Genomic DNA, 23151 nt, shown 5'->3' on the forward strand with positions numbered 1-23151 from the left:
GAGTGGGTTGCTATTTCCTTTTCCAGTGCATGCATGCATGCTAAGTCGCTTCAGTTGTTTCCAACTCTGTGCGACCCTATGGACAACATCCCACCAGGTTGCTCTGTCCACAGGATTCTCTAGGCAAGAATACTGGAGTGGGTTGCCATTTCCTTCTCCAGTAAGCCTGACTGTTGCTCCACTAATCAGGCATATGGTAAGCTTTATCATGTTGCACACAGGCATGAACACAGAAATATCAGGAAAGAGCCTGAGGTACAGAATCAAAGCATTTTATAACCCTCTGATAGGTGAAGCCTTCCATAGGACAGAGAGCTAGTTTGGGATAGTTAAGATTTGGGATTTACTGAGCATTATTTTGTTTTGCCACCATTTCTTCCAAAATTAACAGCAGAATGGGGATCAGAAGTTAGGGCAGTGGAGAAGTGTGTGGAAAAGAGAAGCTGGAAGAACTGCAGCTGTACTGTATATTGCTTTGAAGGCTGACAAGAAATGCTGTTTGTGTAATAAATATAACAGGGGGAGGCTAACAGGGTGCACACCTGACTCAGCATTGTTCCCTGGGGCACTGGGAGAGAGGCTGGTGGATGTGGATGTTTCCTGTGCTCTTCAGCAAAGCCTTAAAGGAGATTGAAAAAGATTTTAGATGGTTGTTTTTTGTTTTTTAAAGCATTTGGAGCATAGGCCACCTATTCCTCAATCATTTTTTGGAGCATAGATCATCTATTCAATTGTTTACCAGCTGAGCCACAAGGGAAGCCCAAGAATACTGGAGTGGGTAGCCTATCCCTTCTCCGGGGGATCTTCCCTACAGCAATTAAACTGGGTTCTCCTGCAATGCAGGCAGATTCTTTACCAACTGAGCTATCAGCGCAGCCCATTCCTCAACAATACTAAATAAATATAGGATCTTAATGTGTTGCTTTTACTGTGTTAGTTTGCTGGAATTAGAAAATCAAAAAGAGGTGAGTACATTCTTCCTAGTTATTAGGGTTTTAGTTTTGATAAACTGTGGTTGTTTAATCAGTAGGTTGCGTTTGACTGTTTACAGACCCCGTGGACTGCCAGGGTCTTCTGTTCATGGGATTTCCCAGGCAAGAACACTGGAGCAGGTTGTCATTTCTTCCCCACCCAGGGATCAAACTCGAGACTCCTGTATTGGCAGGCAGTTTCTTTATCACTAGTGCCACTTGGGAAGCCCCAGTGGAGTATACCGCAAAAACTCCACAGGTGATTCTGCTTTGCCTGTGGTCCTTCTAGGTCAGGGAGTTCAAAGACTGGTCTTTGGGATGCCGGTAATCATACAGACTACTGGGCCCCGACCCAGGTTTATAGAAGCGGTATTTGAGGACTGGGCTCTAGAATCTGAATGTTCAAAGCTTCCAGCCTGACTTGGGCCTTGGGACTTTCTCCTACCGGGCCACAGCGCCCTCTCGCCAGACCTCTCGCCACCTCGCAGTTCAGGAGGTGATCCCCAGGTGCTCCACTACGGGGGGCTCCAGGAACAGCTTCCGGGTGAAGCAAGGCGGGAGGCGCGGAGCGGGGCGTGAGCCGGAAGTTGGCCGCGGGCGCCGCCCATCGCGCCGGGGGAGGCAGGTCCCGACGGCCTTCGGAGCTGCAGCCGCTGTTTGCGCCCACTTTTCCGACACTATGCTCCAGTTCTTGGTGAGTGGAGCTGCCGAGGAGCGACCCGGAGCTTGGCCCAGAGCTCTCGGGGGCTCCGGACGCCCCCCCTCGTGCCGGCCTTGGGGGGTGCCTGGGCGTGGGTCCCGCAAACCCTGGCTCCTGCTCGTCGCCTGTCCGGGTGGGCGGTGGGTGTTTTTGTTCTGCCTCACTCATATCCTTTCACCATTTTTCTGACGCCGTTCAAGTCCCTAAAACTTTTGAGGTGTCAGAGCGTAGGTGTGTTTTCAAAGGTGTTGTATGATGGGCCACGCGTGCTTTGTGTGCATTCCTTGTGTTGGCTCCTTAATGACTTTTCGGCCCTCCCACCCCCGACTTAAACACGTACCCCGTCCGCGGCTTGGAGCCCTGCTGGTTGCCATCTTTGAGAACACAGGAGGGCCAGGAATAAACTCGAAATTCGTGAGCCGCCGGAGTTAGAGACCGAGGGAGCCCTCCTCAGACCTTTTATAGCTTCCAGACTGAGGATAGCTGGTTGCTGACATACGTGAGTCAGGCCGTGGTGAACAAGTAATTTTTCCAGAATGCTCATTCTGGGCGAAAATGAGTGTTACCGTGAGTAAGCAAATTATTTTTCATGGCTCTCCTTAAGTTAGAAACAGGTTTTCTGGCAAAGATTGCCTTGTTGAAGGTTTCAGGAGGACTTGCCGGATTTCAGCCTGAGAGCCTTTCTTCCCAGGCTTTTGTGCCTTCAAAACTTGATTCTTAAACTCTGAGTGATAAGAGTCGAGTATTCTGAAAACCTTCCAGGTGGCCCATGGAAACTGAGTACTCTTGGAATGAGATACTTTCCCAAATGTTACATTCTCCCCCCCTCCCTCCCCCCCCAGCATGCTGAAACGAGATGCTGTCCTTTTGTTTTATTTCCCAGTTTGGGATGATTTTTTTTTTAAATTTTTTCAATTTTTATTGGAGAGTAATTACAATGTTGTGTTCGTTCCAATTGTTATATTCTTTATCAAAGAGATTAAAGAAGAAAAAGTGTCCCTCTGTCCTTTTTGAGATGGCAGTTGATTTTTCAATCTTACAGACCAAAAGAGGGTATCCCTGACAGTGAACTGCCTAACCAAGACATGGCTACACCTCTGGAAGTTTCTCCAGTGCCCTGACTAGGAGTCAGTAGAAATAATTACTGCCTTATAGTTGTAGGAAGCACTCAGGTTAAAAACAGGATGGGCCCCAAAGTGTAAGATGATGTCCTTGAGTCTCCTACTTCAGCTGTAGCTCATTGGTAACTGGAAGGACATGGATTCAGAAAGGTCGTGCTGAACAGGTTTGGAAAGTAATGGGATAGAAAATATCTTGGAGGGTGTATTGTCACCACCCATTTCGGAACCCTCCAAGATGTTTCCTGCAGTTGTCATTTCCTGGAACACCATTTGAGGACCACTGCACCTGATCGTGTTGCTTATATTAATATATTCTCTTCATTCCTCATTTCTCTTTGGATTACAGTATTTGCCCGTTATCCATCCCGTACATGTCAAAACTTATTCCTGTGGTCCTGGCGCCTCTTTCCACCTTGATTTTACTGCAGTGGCCTCCTCACTTCCAGCATGGTGTAGCCACGGTTTGGTTTAAGGAAGCTTTCGAAGCCTTTCGAGGGAAGCCTGGTGTGATGGGCTCTGCTGATGGTTTGTGTATGCTGCCTTCTGAACTTTGATGGGGTGATGGGTTGGTTCTCTTCTCTCTTGCAGGAGCAGCCCCTGTTACTCTTATTTCTCCTCTTTAATCCGTCCTCCTCAGCTTTTGGATCCCGCGTCTCAGTGCTTTTCAGTATTCTTACACAGTGTACCACCCGGGGACTTGTTTTTCTGGAAGAAGCTGCACAGAGTACAGGTGGCAAGCCCCGGGTTCTGGCTGCTCCAAGGGCCGAGAGCAGCAGTATCTCGGCATACCAGTTGGGAAATTGCCTTATCTAAGCTCTCCGGTTTGTACTGGCTGCTGTTCCCTTCTTTTGGTTTCTGGGTGTTTCTCAGGTCTCAGACCTTGACTTTCTTTTTTTCAACACCCTTAGGGGACGTGTTCCTTGTCATGCTGTTGCCTTCACCTCCGTTGACCGCTTCCAAAACTACCTTGAGTCCTTTTTTCTGAGTTCAGTTCCCCATCATCAGCTGCCTCCTGAACATCTCTTGTCCAACCCTCTTAGACCCAACATGTGGGGGACCCGTTACCTCTTTCACTCCCCACCCCGCACTCCACACCTAACTTCTTTCTCCCCTAGCCCTGGCTTTCATTAACTTGAAATATTGACATAATCTCGACTTAGTTCTCTCCTTCATTCTTCATGTCATTTACTTGCTGTGTCTGGCACATTTATGTACTGTATATTTTTGGGGCAAGTTACTTAACTGCTCTGTGCCTCAGTTTCCCCAACATAAAGTGAACAGTAATAGTACCTGCTTTAACAGGGTTGTGAAGAACATGAATTAATTCCTGAAAAGGAGTTAAAATGCTGCCTTGCGCATAGTAAGCACTCAGTAAGTTATTTTTGCTTTAAGCCATCAAGTCTTCATTACTTACCTTAGGACAAGTTCTGTCTCTGTTTCCATTGCCAGGTTTGTAGAGCAGGTCTTCTTCCTTCCATCCTTGGACTGGCTGCACTAGCCTAGTTAGGTATGAGTTAGAGAAATTATTTTAGATTCTCTAGTTGAATAAGTCTTAAGAGTTAAGTGCTGAAGTCTCTGCTTCTGAGGAGGCATCCAGTTCATATCCAGTCACCTCCAGTTACAGCAGGCTCTCCGTTTTCTCAGGTTCTCTTGCACTTTTGGTCAGTGTCTTCTTACCTGGTTCTACTCTTTGATGTTAAAAAGCAGTTCTAGTTCACATGACGACCTTTTACCTGTTTAAGAAAAATACCTTGGTGCTGCTCTCTAATTGCCTGCTCCCACCAGTCTTGTCATGAGGCTGTCCATCTCTACTTCTTCCACTCTTTCTTATGGTCATCCTTCTCTGAATATTCTGGTTTTTGAATTTTTTTTTTAAACATAGCACTCCCAGTATAATCTGATCGGCCATAGAGTAGCAAGGCTGTTGCCTCTGGTTCGTTGTGTTTCCCTTGACCCCTTGGTTCTGTCCTGTCTCGCAGCTGCCAGAGTAGTCATCCAGGATGATCTGTCTTATTCACGTGCTCGGAAACTGTGGCAGGTCCCTGTGTCCTTCCCCATCAAGTCACGACCACTGTCACTTGATTTTTAAGGTTTCCTTTCCCACCGCCCTTCAACGTGTATCCTCTGACGTGGGTTGCTGGGCTAATCTCACCGGTCCACCCCAGGGTATGGACCTTGCTGCTGTCACATCGTCCCACTTCCCCCTTATCCGCCTTCTTCCCTTCACAGCTCCTCTTAGTGGCCCAGCTCCCACCTTTTTCCACAAGCCATCCTGATGACTTCACTCTTGAAAGCTTTACATTGTTGTAATCCATCTTCCCATTTATTTAGGGTCTTTCATCAGGGTTTTTTTTTTTTTTAATTTCTTAGTGATAGTCTTGCTTTTTCTAGGTACTTTTTAGTTTTGCTTAGTAGTTTTTTATTGTTGTTTCACTTTTACTGTGTTTAGTCTTACCTAGTATGCCTAGGTGCTTTTTTAGTTTTGTTGTTGGCTCATGTGACATCTTTTTTATCATTACATTATAACTGAGCAGAGAGCTTGTGTGCCTGTTGTACAGAAAAGTAAACTCTGACAGCAGTGTTTGCTGCAAAGTAAGGATTGTATTGCAAGGCACCAAGCACAAGGCTCAGATCTGCTCCAGCTTCGTCTTTGAGAGTGGGGCTTTCAAAGAGGGGAGAACCAAGAAGCTGGGGCCATTGTCTTATGATGTTTCTGTGACCTTTCTTAGTGGTAGTTTTGGTGTCAGGGTTGTCCCTGGTTTACAGTTCTGTGGCCTGTGACTCAGGAGTCTGTTAGCTCATCTTATCCTGGAGAAGGAACCTGAGTTTGTATATTAGTGATGATATGCACAGCACCAATTTTGGTACATTAATGATGTTATTGACAGTAGCACTTTTAGTACATTAATGATACTATTTTAAAAATTTTTGTTGAAGTACAGTTGATTTATAATGTGGTAATTTCTGCTGTACAGCAAAGTGATTCAGCCATACATATATACAAATAAACATTCTTTTTTGTACTCTTTTCCATTACGGTTCATCACAAGGTACTGACTGTAGTTCCCTGTGCTATACAGTAGGACCTTGTTTTATTAATGACAGCATTAGCAACAACTTTAGTCATCTAACACTGGTTGATTAGTGTTCATTTAGCACAGGGTTGAGGTCAGACGGGACAAGAAAACGGGATGAAGTTTTTGTTTGTTTTTTGTAGTGAAACAAGTCAAGTGTTGATTAGGAGGAAAAAGAGTACACTATGTGTGGATAGACACATGGGCAGACTCAGAGAGTCTTGAGTTGCCAGGAATGAAGTTTTGGATAAAGAGGTTGGTTAATCATAAACTAGGCAAGGGTACTTAGTTTTAGGATGACTCAATTTCACCATTGTTGAATTAGTTGTTGCTGATGTATAGAAGTGCTAATGATAATATTGATTCTGTATCTAGCATCCTTGTCTGCCTTTTAGCTCCAGTAGTTTGTAGATTCACTTGACAGTGAATCGGAGAAGGCAGTACTATGAAGGCACTCGTATCTCCAGGGAAGACAAAAATGACAGTTCTGTGTTCTTTTCCACTTCTTTCCCGCTCTCCTGTTCTGACTCTCAAGTCAGGCCTTGTAGTAGAAGTAGAGTGAATGTCCTAGTTTTGTTTCTGTTTTGAGTGGAAATGCTTCTCAGGTTTTAGTAGGATGTTTGTGTTTCTTATATTTTCTAACAGATTCATGGAACTCTTTTGATAGCTCAGTTGGTAAAGAATCCACCTGCAATGTGGGAGACCCCGGTTTGATTTCTGGGTGGAAAAGATCCACTGGAGAAGGGATAGGCCTCCCACTTCAGTGTTCTTGGGCTTCCCTTGTTGCTCAGCTGGTAAAGAATCAGCCTGCAGTGCGGGAGACCTAGGTTCGATCCCTGGGTTGGGAAGATCCCCTGGAGAAGGGAAAGGCTACCCACTCCAGTATTCTGGCCTGGAGAATCCCATGGACTGTGTAGTCCATGGGGTTGCAAAGAGTCAGACACGACTGAGCGACTTTCACTCTACTCAGTCACTTCTATTTCTTAGGAGTTTTTATTGAGATAGGCAATAGAATTTTATTGTGCTTTTTCCCCATCTAGTGATCATGACTTTTCTCCTTTAATATGTTAATATGAATTAGATTTCTAACACAAGGCATTTAATCTGTGTGGCCCATTCAGATCATTTGCTGATGCTCTGTGTTTTGTTTACTGCATCTTGATGTACAATATTTTATTTTGTCTTGTCTTTCTAGAATAGATCATAAAGGTCACAGGAAGAAGAAACATACTTTATAGTTAGATTTCCCAAGCAAATGACACTTAGTACTTTGGGATTGATTTCATTTATTTATAATTAGATACTCCTTTTTTACTTGATTACTACTGTCAGATATTCATAAGATATTTGAATATTTGAATTAGCTTCTTTGAGAATAGTCACACCAGTTCTACCTGATGCCCTGCTATTCAGAGTGTTACTGGCTAACTTCCATGAATGTCTCTGTTTAATTTACTGGCTCAATTGAAAAATTAATAGCTTTTTTTTTTGGTTGTTTTTCTTTCTTCATTCTTTAAGGAAAAGTATAGAATATAAACCCTAGCTTACACCTTAATAATGTACTTCTATGTAGTGTTAGTAGAGGGGGGTAGAATTTGAGTTTTATTGTTACTGAAGCAGTTGTTAAACATTTGATGATTATCTCTACACCAAGTGTTGAGTGTTTAAAAGACTAAGGCACAAAAAAGGTAACTTTTCCCCCTGCTTCCTTGGAACAGAGAGATCCTCTGACAGCTTCTATAGCTGAGACTAAGCTTGAGAAGTAAAATTGTCGGTTTACCTTTTTATTAATGTCAGATAATGTATACTTTTGGTTTTCTTGTCAGTGTGTAGTTTTTTTCATCTGAGACTGTGAAACATTTTTAGGTGTCCTTTTGAATGCTAGTTATATTTGCTAAACACAATCAGATTATTTTTAGATTTCATAAATCCTTCTTGGCAAATATAAGATGGTTCAGATTGTATGTTGTAACTTGGTTTGGGTGTGTACTTTTTGAATACGTGATTTAATGGGTCTTATTTCAGACATGTCAGGTAGTATTCATTCTGAATTATTGCCAGTAACCATTTCCAGATAAAAATTGTAGCTTTATTTATGGAGCTACACACATAGCAACTTTTTGTTGGGGGCAGGAGTTGAGCATCATCCAGAGGAGTCAGATTGCTTCGAAGTTGACTCTCTGCTTTTTAGGACTTGGTGCTTCTTTATGTTAAGAGATACAGTGTTGTAACTAAGCCCCTCATGTGTCTATATATTTAAAAAAAAGAATTGACAGACAACATTTTCAGTAGACCTCTCATATACAAAACAAAGCCTTAGTCTAATGGTCCTCATTTTTTCATCTGACATTTCCATTCTTTTTAAACTTTTGTCCAATCTCGAAACCTCAAAGTTGTCTTTGATTTTCTCAATTTTATCCCATATAGCTGATATTCTACCCATTCTTACTGTTTGTTTTGGCTGGGCTATGTTGCATGCAGGATCTTAGTCCCCCAACCAGGGATCAAACCCTTGCCCCCCTGTAGGGGAAGGGTGGAGTCCTAACCCCTGGACTGCCGGAAAAGTCCCAAATCTTACTTTATTTTTTTTTTAATAGTTTTGAAATGTAGTTCCCAAACCATACAGTTGGATTTAGTGGTATATTCACGGACTTGTGCAAGAATCACCACTATCTAATTTTTATATCTAACTTTACTTATCTCCTGAGAAACCTGTATGCAGGTCAAGAAGCAACAGTTAAAACCAGACATGGAACAATGGACTGGTTCCAGATTGGGAAAGGAGTACGTTAAGGCTGTATATTGTCACTCTGCTTATTTAACTTTTATGCAGGATACATCATGCGAAATGCCGGGCTGGATCAATCACAAGCTGGTATCAAAATTGCTGGGAGAAATATCAACAACCTCAGACATGTAGGTGATACCACTAATTGGAGGAATAGAAGAGGAACTAAAAAAAGCCTCTTGATAAGAGTGAAAGAAGAGAGTGAAAAAAGCTGGCTTAAAACTCAGCATTCAAAAAAAAAAACTATGATCATGGCATTCGATTCTATCACTTCATGGCAAATAGAAGGGGAAAACATGGAAGTAGTGACAGATTTTATTTTCGTGGGCTCCACATGAAATTAAAAGACACTTGCTCCTTGGAAGGATATTTATGGCAAACCTGTGAAAGTGAAAGTTGTTCAGTTGTGTCCTACCATTTGTGACCCCATGGATTATACAGTCCATGGAATTCTCCAGGCCAGAATACTGGAGTGGGTAGCCTTTCCTTTCTCCAGGGGATCTTCCCAACCCAGGAATCAAACCCAGGTCTCCTGCAGGCGGATTCTTTACCAGCTAAGCCACAAGGGAAGCCCTGGCAAACCTAGAGAGTGTTAAAAAGCAGAGACATCACTTTGCTGACAAAGGTTTGTATATATCAAAGTTATGTTTTTTCCAGTAGTCATTTATGGATCTGACAGAATGTAAAGAAGACTGAGCGTTGAAGAATAAATTATGCTTTTGAATTGTAATGCTGGAGAAGACTCTTGAGAATCCCTTGGACAGCAAGGAGGTCAAATCAGTCAATCTTAAAGGAAATCAACTTTGAATATTCATTAGAAGGACTGATGCTGAAGCTCCAATACCTTGGCCACCTGATGTGAAGAGCTGACTCATTGGAAAAGACCCTGATGCTGGGAAAGATTGAAGGCAGGAGGAGAAGGGGCTGACAGAGGATGAGATGGTGGGATGGCATCACTGACTCAATGGACATGAGTTTGTACAAACTCTGGGAGATAGTGAAGGACAGGGAAGCCTAGCACGCTTCATTCCATGGGGTCACAAAGAGTCAGACATGACTTAGTGATTAAACAACAACTATATTTCATTGCCTCCCAAAGAAACTCCATACCATTAGCATTCATTTCTCATTCCCCTCACACCCAACCCTGGACAGTAACTCATTTCGTGTCTCTCTGGATTTGCCTGTCCTGGACTTTTCTTTTAGTGAAATCATATAAATATGTAGTCTTTTCTGACTGCCTCTCATTGGCATAATGTTTTCAGGGTTCATCCATGTTTTAGCATGGATCAGTGCTTCATTCCTTTTTATGGCTATATTGCATTGTATGAATACACCACATTTTGTTAATTCATTCACCAGTTGATGGACGTTTGGGTTGTTTCCACCATTTGGCTATTAAGAATACTCCTGCTGTGAACATTCATGTACAAGTTTTTTTGTGTAGATACCTGTGTCAGTTTTATGGCTTATGTACCCTAAAGTGTAATTGGTGCATCAGATGGTAACTCTGCTCAGCTTTTGGAGGATTCGCAAGACTTTCCCATAGTGGCTGCATCATGTTGCATCCCCACCAGCAGCGTATGTTCCATTTTCTGCCTTTCCTTGCCAGCACTTGCTCATCTTTTTCATTCAAGTCGTCCTAGTGGATGTAATGAGGCACCTTGTGGGTTTGATTTGCATTTCCTTAATGACTAATGATGTTGAGCATCTTTCCATGTGATTGTTGGCTGTTTATTTGTATTTCTTCTTTGGAGAAATGTCTCTTCAAATCCTTTGCTCATTTTAAAATTAGGTTGTCTTTTTATCATTCAGTCAAGAGTTCCTTATATATTCTGAGCACAGGTCCTTTATCAGATACATGATGTGCACATATTTCATTCTGTGGTTGTCTTCACCATCTTGGTATTCTTTGAAACACAAACACTTTAAATTTTGACAAAGTGAGATTTATCCATTTTTAAAAGAGATTTATAGTTTAAGCTCTTATATTTAGGTCTTTGATCCCTTTTGAGTTAAGTTTTGTTTGTGATGTGAAGTAGGTGTCAGCTTTGTTCCTTTTTATGTGGATATGCAGTTGTCCCAGCATCGTTCCTTGCAAAGACCATCCTTCTCCCATTGGCTGCTTAGCACCCTTGTTGAAAATCACATGACCATAAATGTAAAGATTTATTCTTGGACCCTTTATTCTACTCCATTGATCTTGATTTTTAAGAAGAAAAACCATTCGTGTTTGCTTGCCTTCTCTGCTTGTCTCTTTATTCCGCTGTTTTGGGTACAGCTGTCAGGTGAATGCTGACAGAATGGTGCTTCATCACGTTGCTGCTGGTAAAGAGCAGGCAGTGGTTTCCTACCCTTTGGCATGAGAACTAAACGTGCTTGCTGGTTTTTTGAAGTCCATCAGTTAGCCCCACCTGGCTCTCCATACTGGTATTTCTCTCCATTTTTTGTTCAAATCTTCTTTTCTCATTGGGCCTATTTCTTTTATTCAGGTCATCACGTTGTCATTCCTGTCTTGTACCTTGATTCTCCAGAGTCACGTCCCTTTGCCAGTTTAAATTTTAACACTTCCTTAGCATCTTTAGAGCCTTTAATAACAAGTTGAGGTACACTGATCTCTTTCAGGTATGGTTTCTTAGAAGAAGCACTTCTGTGTCATTCATTTTGTTACTTAATGCATGACCCAGTTCTGGTTTTTCATGCATCTGTTACATTCAAGGTCCTGTGCAGGGTCCTGTCTGTTGTTATAATATTGTGCTTAATGTGTAGCTTTTCTTTCTGTACATCATATAAATTCTTTAAGAAAAGAGACCATTTTGAAATCTTGTCACAGGGCTGGATATGAAACTGATTTTTGGTATATAAGGGACTGCAATCCTTCAATCAAAACCTTTAGAGGCCAGATGTATTTGGGAGGATGTTTTTCAGATTTCTTCTCACCCATTTGTCCTCTACGTAGCTTTGCTCATGTCACTCCTCAGTTCCCAAACTTCTGGTGTTTTACCATTTATTGTCCCCAATATGTTTGTGAGAAGCAGCTACATATTCCTAGAGTCTCAGAATCATTGCAGAAAGGACATAATCAGGATGTATTTAGTGTTGAGCTTGGGAGGAAGGCACTCCCTTCCTTCTGCTTATCTTCTCTGCAGGGAGTGCTTTGGGGATGGGGGTAGGGGTGGGGGGGCCGTGGCGATAGCATCCAGCCATCCGGATGGACCACTGAGGAGGCCTCCAGGTCTTGACTTGGAGGAAGTTAAGCATTCCTGCCCTGTGGAGAGGCTTCTGGCTCATTCGTGACCTGAGCTCTGCTGCTGCTGCTGCTGCTAAGTTGCTTCGGTCGTGTCCGACTCTGTGCGGCCCCATAGACGGCAGCCCACCAGGCTCCCCCGTCCCTGGGATTCTCCAGGCAAGAACACTGGAGTGGGTTGCCATTTCCTTCTCCATTGCATGAAAGTGAAAAGTGAAAGTGAAGTCGCTCAGTCGTGTCCAACTCTTAGCGACCCCATGGACTGCAGCCTACCAGGCTTCTCCATCCATGGGATTTTCCAGGCAAGAGTACTGGAGTGGGGTGCCACCTCGTTCCTCAGATACAGATGTTATTTTTTTTAATCCTTTATTTATTCCGATTAAAATTTCTTACCTCTCTAAACTTGCCTATCGAGTATTCCATGAACAACATACAAATGCTTTTCTACTGTCATACATTTTCCTCCAGCTTCTCTTCATGTGCACCATTTCTCTAAGTTGTGTATGTAGTTTCACAATATCCCATTGGTAGACATAGCAGTATTTTGAAACGAGTTGGATGACTTGTCCAGAGACTCATGACTTGCCTAGAGACCCATGATTTTTGTTTTGTGTTTCAAATAACTGTTTTTTTTTGTTTTTGTTTTTAATTGCCCTGGTGCTAGTGAAATTGCCAGAATGAAATCATATTTAGATTTGCCTTATTCATTTTGAGACACACTTGGTAAGAACCAAGAATCCTAGAATTTTGAAGCTGGAAGGAAGATGGTTAGTATAATTTTTTTGTAAGTCAGGAGCCTCAAATCAGCATAGCACCAAGGAGGTTAAGTGTCTTGCCTGAAGGTACACAGCTAGATAGTGTAGAACCACAATCTATTTTTCTTGAAATTTTTCAACCTTCTGTTCTTTCTGTTTGGTGTTAGAGCTAACATTCTTAGGTGATTTTTCCCCCTTCTCTTTTTAAGCAAATTTAATACTCTTTCTGGATTTGGAAAACCTCTTACTTCCTGGTTTCAACCCATGGGCGTGGGAAAAAATCATTTGGCTTCTTGGTGCCACATTGGTAAAAGTATTTCACAAGCTATGTTTGAATAATCAAATGTTCAGAAAACAGTGTATGTTTTGACTTGATAGTCTCTTTTCTGCTTCCTACTAACAAACCCATTTAAATTATGGGTGTTTAAAGCTTAGTAAGCTTAAGGCTTAGAAAGGATCCAGCTGTGTTCTGTCTCCATATGCGTCTCCAACTTGAAGATAATTCAACCACTGGTGCTAAGTGCAATGCTTTATTTTTCTATGTTAACCTCTGCTGTGTATTTATTAGGAGCTACAGTAACTAAAGAAAATAATAAAAAATCAGTTGCAAGTTCAAATTTATAAAATTAGAAGTTATGTGTTCAGTTGGGCATTTTAAATTATTGGTTGAAAGTGTTAGATGCTTAGTCGTGTCCAGTTCTCTGCTATCCCATGACTGTTGCCCACCAGGCTCCTCTGTTCATGGAATTCTCCAGGCAAGAATACTGTAGTGGGTTGCCGTTCCCATCTCCAGGGGATCTTCCCTATCCAGGGATTGAACCTGGCTCTCCTGAATTGCAGGCAGATTTTTTTTACCATCTGAGCCACCAGGGAAGCCCACTGAGGGCAGGGTGGAGGAAAGGCAGGAAATTATAGATCATCGTTAAAACTCCAAGCTGAAGGAACTTTGAAGCTCTTTTGGTGTGCAGGGATTTTCATGAAGCAGTTTTTGTTCAGGAAGACAGGAAGACAGGAAGTTCAGGAAGAGATAAACACTGCTGCTGCTGCTAAGTCGCTTCAGTCGTGTCTGATTGAAGCGACCCCATGGGCTGCAGCCCTCCAGGCTTCTCCATCCATGGGATTCTCCAGGCAAGAACACTGGAGTGGGTTGCCATTTCCTTCTCCAATGCAGGAAAGTGGAAAGTGAAAGGAAGTCGCTCAGTCCTGTCCGACTCTTAGCGACCCCATGGACTGCAGCCTACCAGGCTCCTCCATCCATGGGATTTTCCAGGCAACAGTACTGGAGTGGGGTGAGTTCTCTTAAGGTTGTGCATGTGTCTCTTGCCACTGATTCAGAGCTGGTTAGGGGACCTGTGGTCTCTGCAGGTTTTAAGTGCCCTGCCCATTAGACTCCACCCAAGCCAGAGAGCTAAGCCATATGCTCTTTCAGTTGTGTGACAGTCTCTTGCTTTCTGTCATTGTATATTTTAGTTTTTGAGTGTGAATCTGCTTTAGGTTGTCCTGTGCTCCTGTGATGAAAGACCCTGAACAAGTTACTTCATGTCTTAGACAAGGTGCCTCTTAAAAATTGAAAAGCTTGAACTGTGAATGTCCCTTCATTTTCTAAAATTCTATGATTTAGCTAGATACTTTTTAAAATTGGATACTTTTTACTTGATGTAGCAAGAAATAACAAATCTCATAACCACTCCACCCCCCATTAAAAATATACCAAACTGTGGCTCTTAACAAAAATCAGATTTTGGCTTGAGTTTCTAGAACTTACAGCCAAGTCTTTGTAAGGTCGATGTGTTTAGTTCTACCATATACTATTTAACCTTGTGGGAGGATATTTCCATGCCTATTTTATAGAAGAAAGATGTGAACTTCATGCTATGCACTCCTCTGGACTGGGCACTAAGGTCTTCTAACTGTCCTGAGTTCCTTAGGAGAATACTCTCTGTGTCATCTGGTTTGGTAAGAACACTGTTCATGTCGTCTGGTTGGTATCAGATGGCACAGAACTCAGTCTCCAGTGTGACTCTTCCTATTCTATTCTTACAGCTTGGATTTACTCTTGGCAACGTGGTGGGAATGTATCTGGCTCAAAACTATGACGTAAGTGACCATATTCATGTCTTCCTTGATTCCACATACCTAGTGTATAGTGACTCGTGTTTCTTGAAGTAAAGTATGCCTTCCAGCATAAACAAGGTGGTCCATAGGTCTGAGAGGAAAGTCCTGAATTTTATAGAAAGATTTTCCATTGTCTGAAAAAATAGAACTCACAGAAGCACCTGACCTACATTTCACCCTAAGAGAACAAAATCCTATCAGTTTAGGTGGTCTCATGGTGACCGTGAGCTGTGTTTGTTAGCGCAGAGTAACGTTGTTGGGAGTCTTACAGTTCTGTGGAAAATCACGTGAAGTGAGACTTCACTGAACAGTCTTTCCAGTCCCTGCTACCCGGCTGTAGAGATGACTGAGTAGTTTGGAGGTGATCCATTTAGTGCTACACATGTAAGGACAGAATTCCGTGAAGTAGGGAGTTGTATTAGCTTCACTTTACAGATGTGTAAGTTGAAAATCAGGTGACACAACTGCCCATGAATGGGAATCCTGAAATGTAATGTTTCTTTTAAGGAGACAAGGAAAGAAGACATGATTTTAACTTTTGATTTGTAGTGAAGTTTTTAGTGTGACAAAGAGAATTAACTGTCATCCTTAAACTGGAGTCATGTGATCTTCTAGGCAGGTGCTTGTTAAGTTACGTCACATTTATTGTTTACACGTACAACTTTGCTTGGACTATAAAGAAAATTTGGACCATAAAGCTGAGTGCTAAAGAATTGATGCTTTTGAACTGTGCTGTTGAAGAAGACTCTTGAGAGTCACTTGGACTGCAAGGAGATCCAACCAGTCCATCCTAAAGGAAATCAATCCTAAGTGTTCATTGGAAGGACTGTTGTTGAAGCTGAAACTCCAATACTTTGGCCACCTGATGTGAAGAGGTGACTCATTTGAAAAGACCCTGGTGCTGGGAAAGATTGAAGGCGGAAGGAGAAGGGGATGACAGAGGATGAGATGGTTGGGTGGCATTACTGACTGAATGGACATGAGTTTGAGTAAACTCCAGGAGTTGGTGATGGACAGGGAGGCCTGGTGTGCTGCAGTCCATGGGGTTGCAAAGACTCGGACACTACTGAGCGACTGAACTGAACTGAACAACTTTGCTTGGCACTGGATTGAGGGAGTTCAGTGGGTATATAAAAGTAGAACTCAGGGTCTGACTTTTGGGGAGGGAGGGATCTTTCTTAGGCAATTCTGAGGTTAAGAAACACCGCTGTTTATCAGGTTTCTTTTAGAGGACAGTTAAGAAGCCATTTCACTTTAGAGGAAGAGAAATGAAAAAATACTGACTAAGTAGACATAAAATGATGATATTCTCTTTTCTCTTTAAAGATACCAAACCTGGCTAAAAAACTTGAAGAAATTAAAAAGGACGTGGACGCCAAGAAGAAACCCCCTAGTTGCTGAAGCCAACTCCAGCACTGCCTTCTGGATAAACTGAGTCTACTGCTCTCCAGGGCCTCCTTTACCATTTGAACCAAAAGCTTTTGTTTTAATCTCCAGCCTCCACAGTTTTCTTTTTCGCTAGACCTTGCATTGCCTCACAGCACAAAAGGGGCCAGAAGTTAAGAGCAACCCTTATTTCTCCAACATCCTCACTACTTCCTTCCTCCTTCCAGCCTCTTGGGAGGTCCTGAGAATGAAATCATGGTGCTCGATTAGTTATCATACCTTTAATTAGTAGTCTCTCCCTTATTCTTTGGGATTTCTACTACCTTTTTCAAAAGAAAAATGGATGAGTTTTATGTAGTTAATGAGATCCAAATGATGCGTATTTCAGAGTCTGGTGATTATAATGGGTTTTTAAACATTTGGTACTAAATTATATTGTTTCACAGTAATAATTAAAATGAAAATCTGGAAGCTAGTTTCTGTGAATTATCTACTGATTTTATATCATCAGGAAGCTCCATAGTTGCTAATTTCACCAATAAATCAATTTACTATTCATTAACCAAGAAATTGTGTTCTGAGAATCCTATCAGGAATTGGGGAATTTAAAAGTATTTAAAATAATGGTCTTTGTCTTCAGTAGAATTCATAATCTAGTGTGCCTCTTTTTTCTAGATGTATTTGATCAATCTCTTTTCAGTCATGAGAATCATAGTTAATGCGATTACAGATACTTTTGACATTACATGATAGATCTATGAGAAATTGTCTATAAAGGAAATTTTCTGCATTTTTATATTAAAAAAGTGTATACATTATAACTTTAGAGTGATTCTGATAAGACTTTGTGTTTTTCTCCTGCAATCAGAAATTACTTTTGTAATTTTTCAATGCATAATCAGTCCATAAAATTTTTTAGTTGTAAAAAAATGTTTAAATACATAACTTTCCTCTGGGTCAATACAAAAGTGATTTGTATTACCCTCCAGCTCATAGTTCCTCCCACTGGAGTCAGACACTGTCACTAGTTTCTTGTATCCTTTTGGGAAAGATTTTGTGCTTAAATACATAAACATACATGGGGGTTTTATACAAATGATAAAAAGCTCTATGCAGAGTCTTCCCCAGTGGGGATCATTACATGGCCGTCTGGAAGGGACAAAGGACTGCTTTCATTTTTCGGCTGCAGAAGGTTGTACTGAGCGAATATACTATAATGTATTTAATCCGCTCCTGAGAAATGCTAAGTTTTTTTCTGTCTTGCTACTACAGTGGTATTGTTAAACCTGATGTTATACTTGTCAATGCAGGGGGATATCTCCATCCTGAAGTCCTAGAAGGGTGATGTGCACTAAATATAAATAAAGTCCCATCTCACTGGGCATTTTGTTTCAGAGAGCTTGTTGGGCAGCTTCACTGATAATGCCATTTCTGAGGACATTTTAGCAGAATCAGTAAACTGGAAGAATGGCTTAGAGACCTTTTTTTCAGACAGTGATGCCACTGTTACTGTGATGATAAAATGAAGTGATTCTGCTTCTCTTGGAAAACACGGATCTTTCATACATGGAGATGAGTTTTGTCCCTGTTGAGTTGTACTGGTGTGTGAGACAGATTAGGATCATATTATGGACTGACTTGTCCCTTGAAGTGTGATCGGGGCAAGCAGCTTATTTTTCTGAAACTGTTGCATTCCCTGTACCTACCTCAGAGGGCTTCCGTGAGAAACAGCTGAAATAATGTGTGATGTGTAGCACAGCGCTTTGAAAATCAGCCAATAAATAGTAGATACTCGTCCAAACATGTTGCTTTGGGTCTGAATACTTTTTTTTTCCACCCCCTGCACTCACTTTTGGAGCAAAAGTCTATGAACTGTGCAAAATTTGTTGTTATTCTTTGGTCACTCGCTTTGTTGATGAAAATCTGTAGTATCCACATTGACCAAAGCACCTGGCTTGCAAGGTTTGCTCTTGGATGACTGAATTGTTAGCAGAGTGAACTGCAGCCTTGAAGGAGAGAGATTTACCATCCTTCAGAATATTCAAAATGCCACAAACTTAGAAAACTGTTTTCAAAGACAGATTCTTTTTATCACCTACGGAGCATTGTTATTTGTGGATGTGTTCTCCCAGACTGGCTGCTCTGGGGGTGAGGGTCACTTAGATGTTGTAATATTAGGTCTCTATAATCATACGTTGTAATTGAAACTCATTTGGACTTAGAGCTTCTATCAGAAGTGACACTTAACCTCGATGAGGGGGATCATTTCTTCCAGTGGGAGCCATCCAGGAAATGCCCTTCACCATGTAAACTGCTCCACAGTGAACACAGGCCGACTTCCTGGTCACCTTCAGAGCCCCTCTCCTAATTTTAGGTCCTTGCAGGAGTGAAAAGGAGCTCTGAGTTCTCAGGCAGGGTTATCTTCACTGAGATAGTGTTGGAGGAACCCAGAGCCACCACGGATTTTAGGGGATGTGGTGACGGTAATAAGGGCACTGACTGGTGCACTCCCTGGGTGTTTTGTCGAGAGCTTTGCCTCACAAAGCAGGGGAGGGATGGGAAGAACCACTGAGGGACATGCCTTTTAAAAAGTGAAAATCACTGTTGTCATTTAAGGAGACTTTCTGCTACTCCTGACTTTAAAAGGAGGGTTACATAAAACACTACTAAAGTTACTCGTGTGAAAAGTAAGACTTCAGGGTTGATGTTGGGAACCTAAAAAATACATTGAACTAGAAACCTTATCCTTAAACTGTAACCTCCAAACAAAATACCCAAAGAAAGAGAAAAAGCCAAAAGAACCTTACTTGGCACTGTATTTTATGAATTGAAGTTACCAGTTGATGTCTTTAGACCTCTCTTCTGATAATTAAGCAGTTTTTGGTTTAAAGGGACAGTTTTGTTTTCTTCTTTCTAACTCATTTACTCAATTTTCATTTCTGTGACTCTAGAGAAAAGTTAGGATGTGTGGGTTTTCCAGTTGTCCATACTTGTCCATGGAGCATGTGTGACATGCATAGTGTTTTCATTTCCACTGAGTGGTTCACTCCCTAGATACTGTGCTGGTGTTTGCTTTTCTGCTAAGCTCTCCCACATTTTAAATACTTTCTCTGTTACTCCTCCTGACGGAACACTATATACTGTACTGAAGCAAAGGAGACTTTTCTTCAGCTCCCCAGCCTGAACTTTGCACATAGCATTTCCCAGCCTTACTCAGATGAGTGAGTTCTTTTTTCCCCCACTGTCTGTTAACGCCTTGTCTCGTGGAAAGGAGCAGGACAGTGAAGGGGAAATACTTGGAGATGTTGCCTGGTCTTAATAGGGAGTCTGTGAAACTTGGATTTTCACATGTTCTATTTATACCTTTCCTAAATCTGGATGCCACATAGTCAAGCACTGAAGACCTAGCAGATGGCATGGGAGAGAAACAGGCCAACAGTGAAGTTTTGTGGAAAGTGCCTGGGGTGTGGTGGGACATTGCAAAACCCGAGTCCTGCGCCCGCGTGTGAAAAGTGCCACTCTTACATGCGCAGCTGTACCAGGCTGGGCTGAGCGGAAGGCACCCTGTAAATAGAGTAGACGGTGTGCTCAGATCTGTTCAGTGAGGGCGGCCCCAGGACAGCTGCCTGAGCTCTTGGGTGCTCTCAGCTCCCTGTCTTAACGGTGGTTCAGTTTTCTCGCTCGCCTGAGAGTGATCCTAGTGTTGAGATGCACTTTTCAAACAGGTGGCTAAACATGAAGCCACCTACTTTATTTGGGTTCAGCTAAATAAGAGATCTACTCTGACAGTGAAGGAAAAAACTAGCCATTTTTTACTTACTAAAATGGCACACGAGTCTGTTTCATGTGAATTCTAACATAAAAGGTTGTATACTGTTTACTTCATGGGTGACTTAAAGGAATTCCCGAGACAACTTTAAGCAAAATTTGATGTATAATCAAGAATAAGAGGCAACTCTACTTGGGTTTTTGTTTCTCAGTTTCATCAGCTATAAAATGAGCTGGTATCAGGTGATCATTTACAGCTTTTCCACCCATATAGAGTTGTGATATGAGAAGAGAAGAATCAGATTTAATGTATTTGCAAAAGACAGCACTACCAAGCAGAGCTGTTAGGTCCTGTCCAGCAGCAGAGCGATTCTAGAAGACAAGGAGTTGTGAGTCACAGCTGATGCTCGTTAGTCACATCTGGAATGAGCAGGCTGCTTTGGACTGAATCTATGGTCTGGGGACAGAACAGTGCTGTTCGGTCTGCTGACCAGACCAAAATAAACACCCTTTCTGAACTGACTGCTCGAGAGTGTTAGCCGCCTGATGGACGTGGCAACAGCTTCGTGGAGCTGCTCTGCTCTCTGTTTCAGAACGAGTCAGGGTCTCAAATAGCTGAACAGGGGCCAATCATTCTAAGTCAACTGAATTTTTTTTTTTTTTAATTTATTTTTGGCTGCACTGGGTCTTCGTTGCTGCGTGCGCGCTTTCTCTCTAGTTGCTGTGTGAGAGCTGCTCGTTGCAGTGGCTTCTCTTGTTACGGAGCACGGGCCTAGGACTTGTGGACCTAGTTGCCCTGTAGGATGGGGAATCTTCCCAGACCAGGGATTGAATCCATGTCCCCTGAATTGGCAGGCGGATTCTTAGCCACTGGACCACCAAGAAAGTCTGAAGTCAACTTAATTCTCTGCCACCTTTTCTTTCTTCTTTTGCTTGTTTATACTCCCAGCATCTTATTGATTATCTGTGCATTGCCTTGTTGTCTGATTTAAAGGTTTGGTGTCTTAAATTCTGTAATAGGTCAGACACTTTGACCATTTGGCTACCATGACAACAGGAGTGACATCCTGACTCAGAAATATTTCAAAGCAACATGACCGGTAGCAATGCTGTTTCCTCAGACCAGCCATAGTGTGCCTAACATTGGTATTTCATTTGGGCTCATCCACTTTCGTAAGTGGCCACATAATTTGGCCTACGCTAACAGGAAGCAGCAGTAATATTCCTGGTTAAACCTGGTGCAGGTTTTTGACTGGCACAAAAGAAACTTTGTAACTCACAGATATATGATAAACTAAGAGAGTTACTAATGACAGCAAGTGCAGTTTCCCGACAGTGATTTACTTTACTGGTAAATCATTGTCGGGAAACTGCACTTGCTGTCATTAGTAACTTAAAATCAATTCAAGCAGTGCTGTAACTATGGTTTCCTCCTTTTCCCGTAAGGTGTATTTAGCAAGTAGTTGATGGTAAAAATCTGAAATGTGTCACGCTGGAGGGATTGGGAGCAACATCCAGTCCTGTGGCAAAGACTTATGTCATGGGAATAGGGGTGCAGTTCAGGAAGAAGGAGGAGGCCTGGACTTCAGGAGTCATTTCAAGGAAGACATTTATTGAGCAGACACGCACACAGTTCACTGTACCATATAAGTTGCTGCAGACTTTAAGAGACATAAGACATCTCCCCTCCCCTCCAGGGGCTCATCAACTTTTAGAAAGTGACGGATGTGTTTGGACCTTTCTGTGCTTGTCTTAGGGATGAACTACTCATTGCCTCCTGAAGAAAACCCATCGACATATCATTAATAGTGCTGTGGTCTTAATCACAGTTTCTGCCTCCTCAGTAAGACAGGTACGAACTATGAAGGTTTTTCCTTCCTCCCAACGCTTAACCAGCACGGTGGTATTGATGGTTAGTGCTGAGTGGAGAGAGAGACACTGATCTCAATGTGTCTTCTTTCTGCCTCCTTTGACAGAGAACAGCACCAGCCTCATTCTGAAGGGGACACTATTTCTTTGCAGGGATTTGGTGCCAAGGTATAGAGAAGCCATTGAAGAGAGACACTTATAAGAGGAGTGATAAGAATACTGATGGCCACAAAGAGGCCTCCCTAAGAACTGCCCTTTTGTGGAGAGAACTTGGTGAGAAACACCTAAGAGAAAGGAGCTGACGTCAGGTCTCAGGTTCTGGGTGAGACTTTTCCCCTGAGGAGATGACATTGGTTTCACTCTCTGCACTTGGTAGGATGATTTGGGTTTTCTCCTTCTATTCCTAAACAGGACTGAGAGTTTAAGAATAACATCAAACCCAGGGGGACTGGCCAGTTTGTGAGGCTTAGCCTCTGAGGGGCAATGAAGACAGACTTTTGTCTCTTGCTGGCTTTCAGAAAGAGCTAGTTGGGGAGACAAGCTACAAAGGAGGGAGAAGGGTTTTAGGTTTCCTTGCGCTGCAGCGCTGAGGAAGGAGGGCAGAGCGGAAGACAGTGACGTCTGGGCCTGTGCGTTGTGCTTGGAGGCTCTCTGCACCTCACTGGAGGTGGAAGACGGAGGAATCTTCTGAGGGGGTCCTGTGCTGGTGGTCCTCTCAGCCTGTTGGTCAGACTCTGCTGGGTGCTGGTCGCTCCTGGGGTTGGGCCGTTCACCCATAGGGGTCAGGCCTGATCAGTGATATTACTGACCTTGGCCCAGGCAGGAAACGTGTTGAGGTCGAAGAGGCTTATTCCCCATGTATTGATGGCCACCATCACTGTCACCAGGCCAATGACATTGACCCCCAGACCAGCTTTCACCTGCAGGGCACAAGCAGCAGGCTGAGGGGTGGAGGGTGGCCCCACACTAAAACCAGCCGCAAAGTGTCCCCTCCAAGCCGTGTTTTGTGAGCCTCGCTGAAAACTGAGAAATGAGCTATGGGTGCTTCATTTTACAGTTGTTGCTTTGGGGGTCTCTTGCTTGGGGAGAGGGTTGGACAGGGAGGAGAATCTTGTTCTTACAAAGTATCTTTCACCCTCAGTTCATGAAGTGTCTCACACTTAACCTTTTATGAATAAGCCAGCAACTCTGGGCCAAATCCCCACAGTTCAGTGCAGGAACTGAGCAAAGACTAAAACAAGCTCTCGGCTTCCAGAGTGGGTCACACCCCGGGTTGGTCCCAGCCTTTTCTGTCTACGTTCCCACTCTTTTCCCAGATTAGGGCTCGGGAGAGCACATGATTGCTATTCTTGGTGCT

General features: G+C 42.7%; 2 protein-coding genes across 2 annotated transcripts in view; one reads left to right on the top strand and one right to left on the bottom strand.

Annotated features, from left to right (window-relative positions):
• The first annotated feature begins 1289 nt into the window (after positions 1–1289).
• On the top strand, positions 1290–17958 carry STMP1 (short transmembrane mitochondrial protein 1). The gene is made up of 4 exons (XM_061415468.1): positions 1290–1295; positions 1363–1665; positions 14700–14753; positions 16098–17958. Exons 1-4 carry the CDS (start codon positions 1290–1292, stop codon positions 16170–16172), a joined length of 438 nt encoding a protein of 145 aa, XP_061271452.1. The 3' UTR covers positions 16173–17958.
• Positions 17959–21517: 3559 nt separating this feature from the next.
• Positions 21518–23151, bottom strand: part of SLC13A4 (solute carrier family 13 member 4) — a 42255-nt gene continuing 40621 nt past the window's right edge. The window contains exon 16 of the mRNA XM_061414820.1: positions 21518–22714. Coding sequence (XP_061270804.1) covers positions 22577–22714 — 138 coding nt within the window. The 3' untranslated portion in view covers positions 21518–22576. The remainder of the gene's footprint in view (positions 22715–23151) is intronic.

The sequence above is a fragment of the Bos javanicus genome, chromosome 4 (genome assembly GCF_032452875.1).
Source record: "Bos javanicus breed banteng chromosome 4, ARS-OSU_banteng_1.0, whole genome shotgun sequence".
NCBI lineage: Eukaryota > Metazoa > Chordata > Mammalia > Artiodactyla > Bovidae > Bos > Bos javanicus.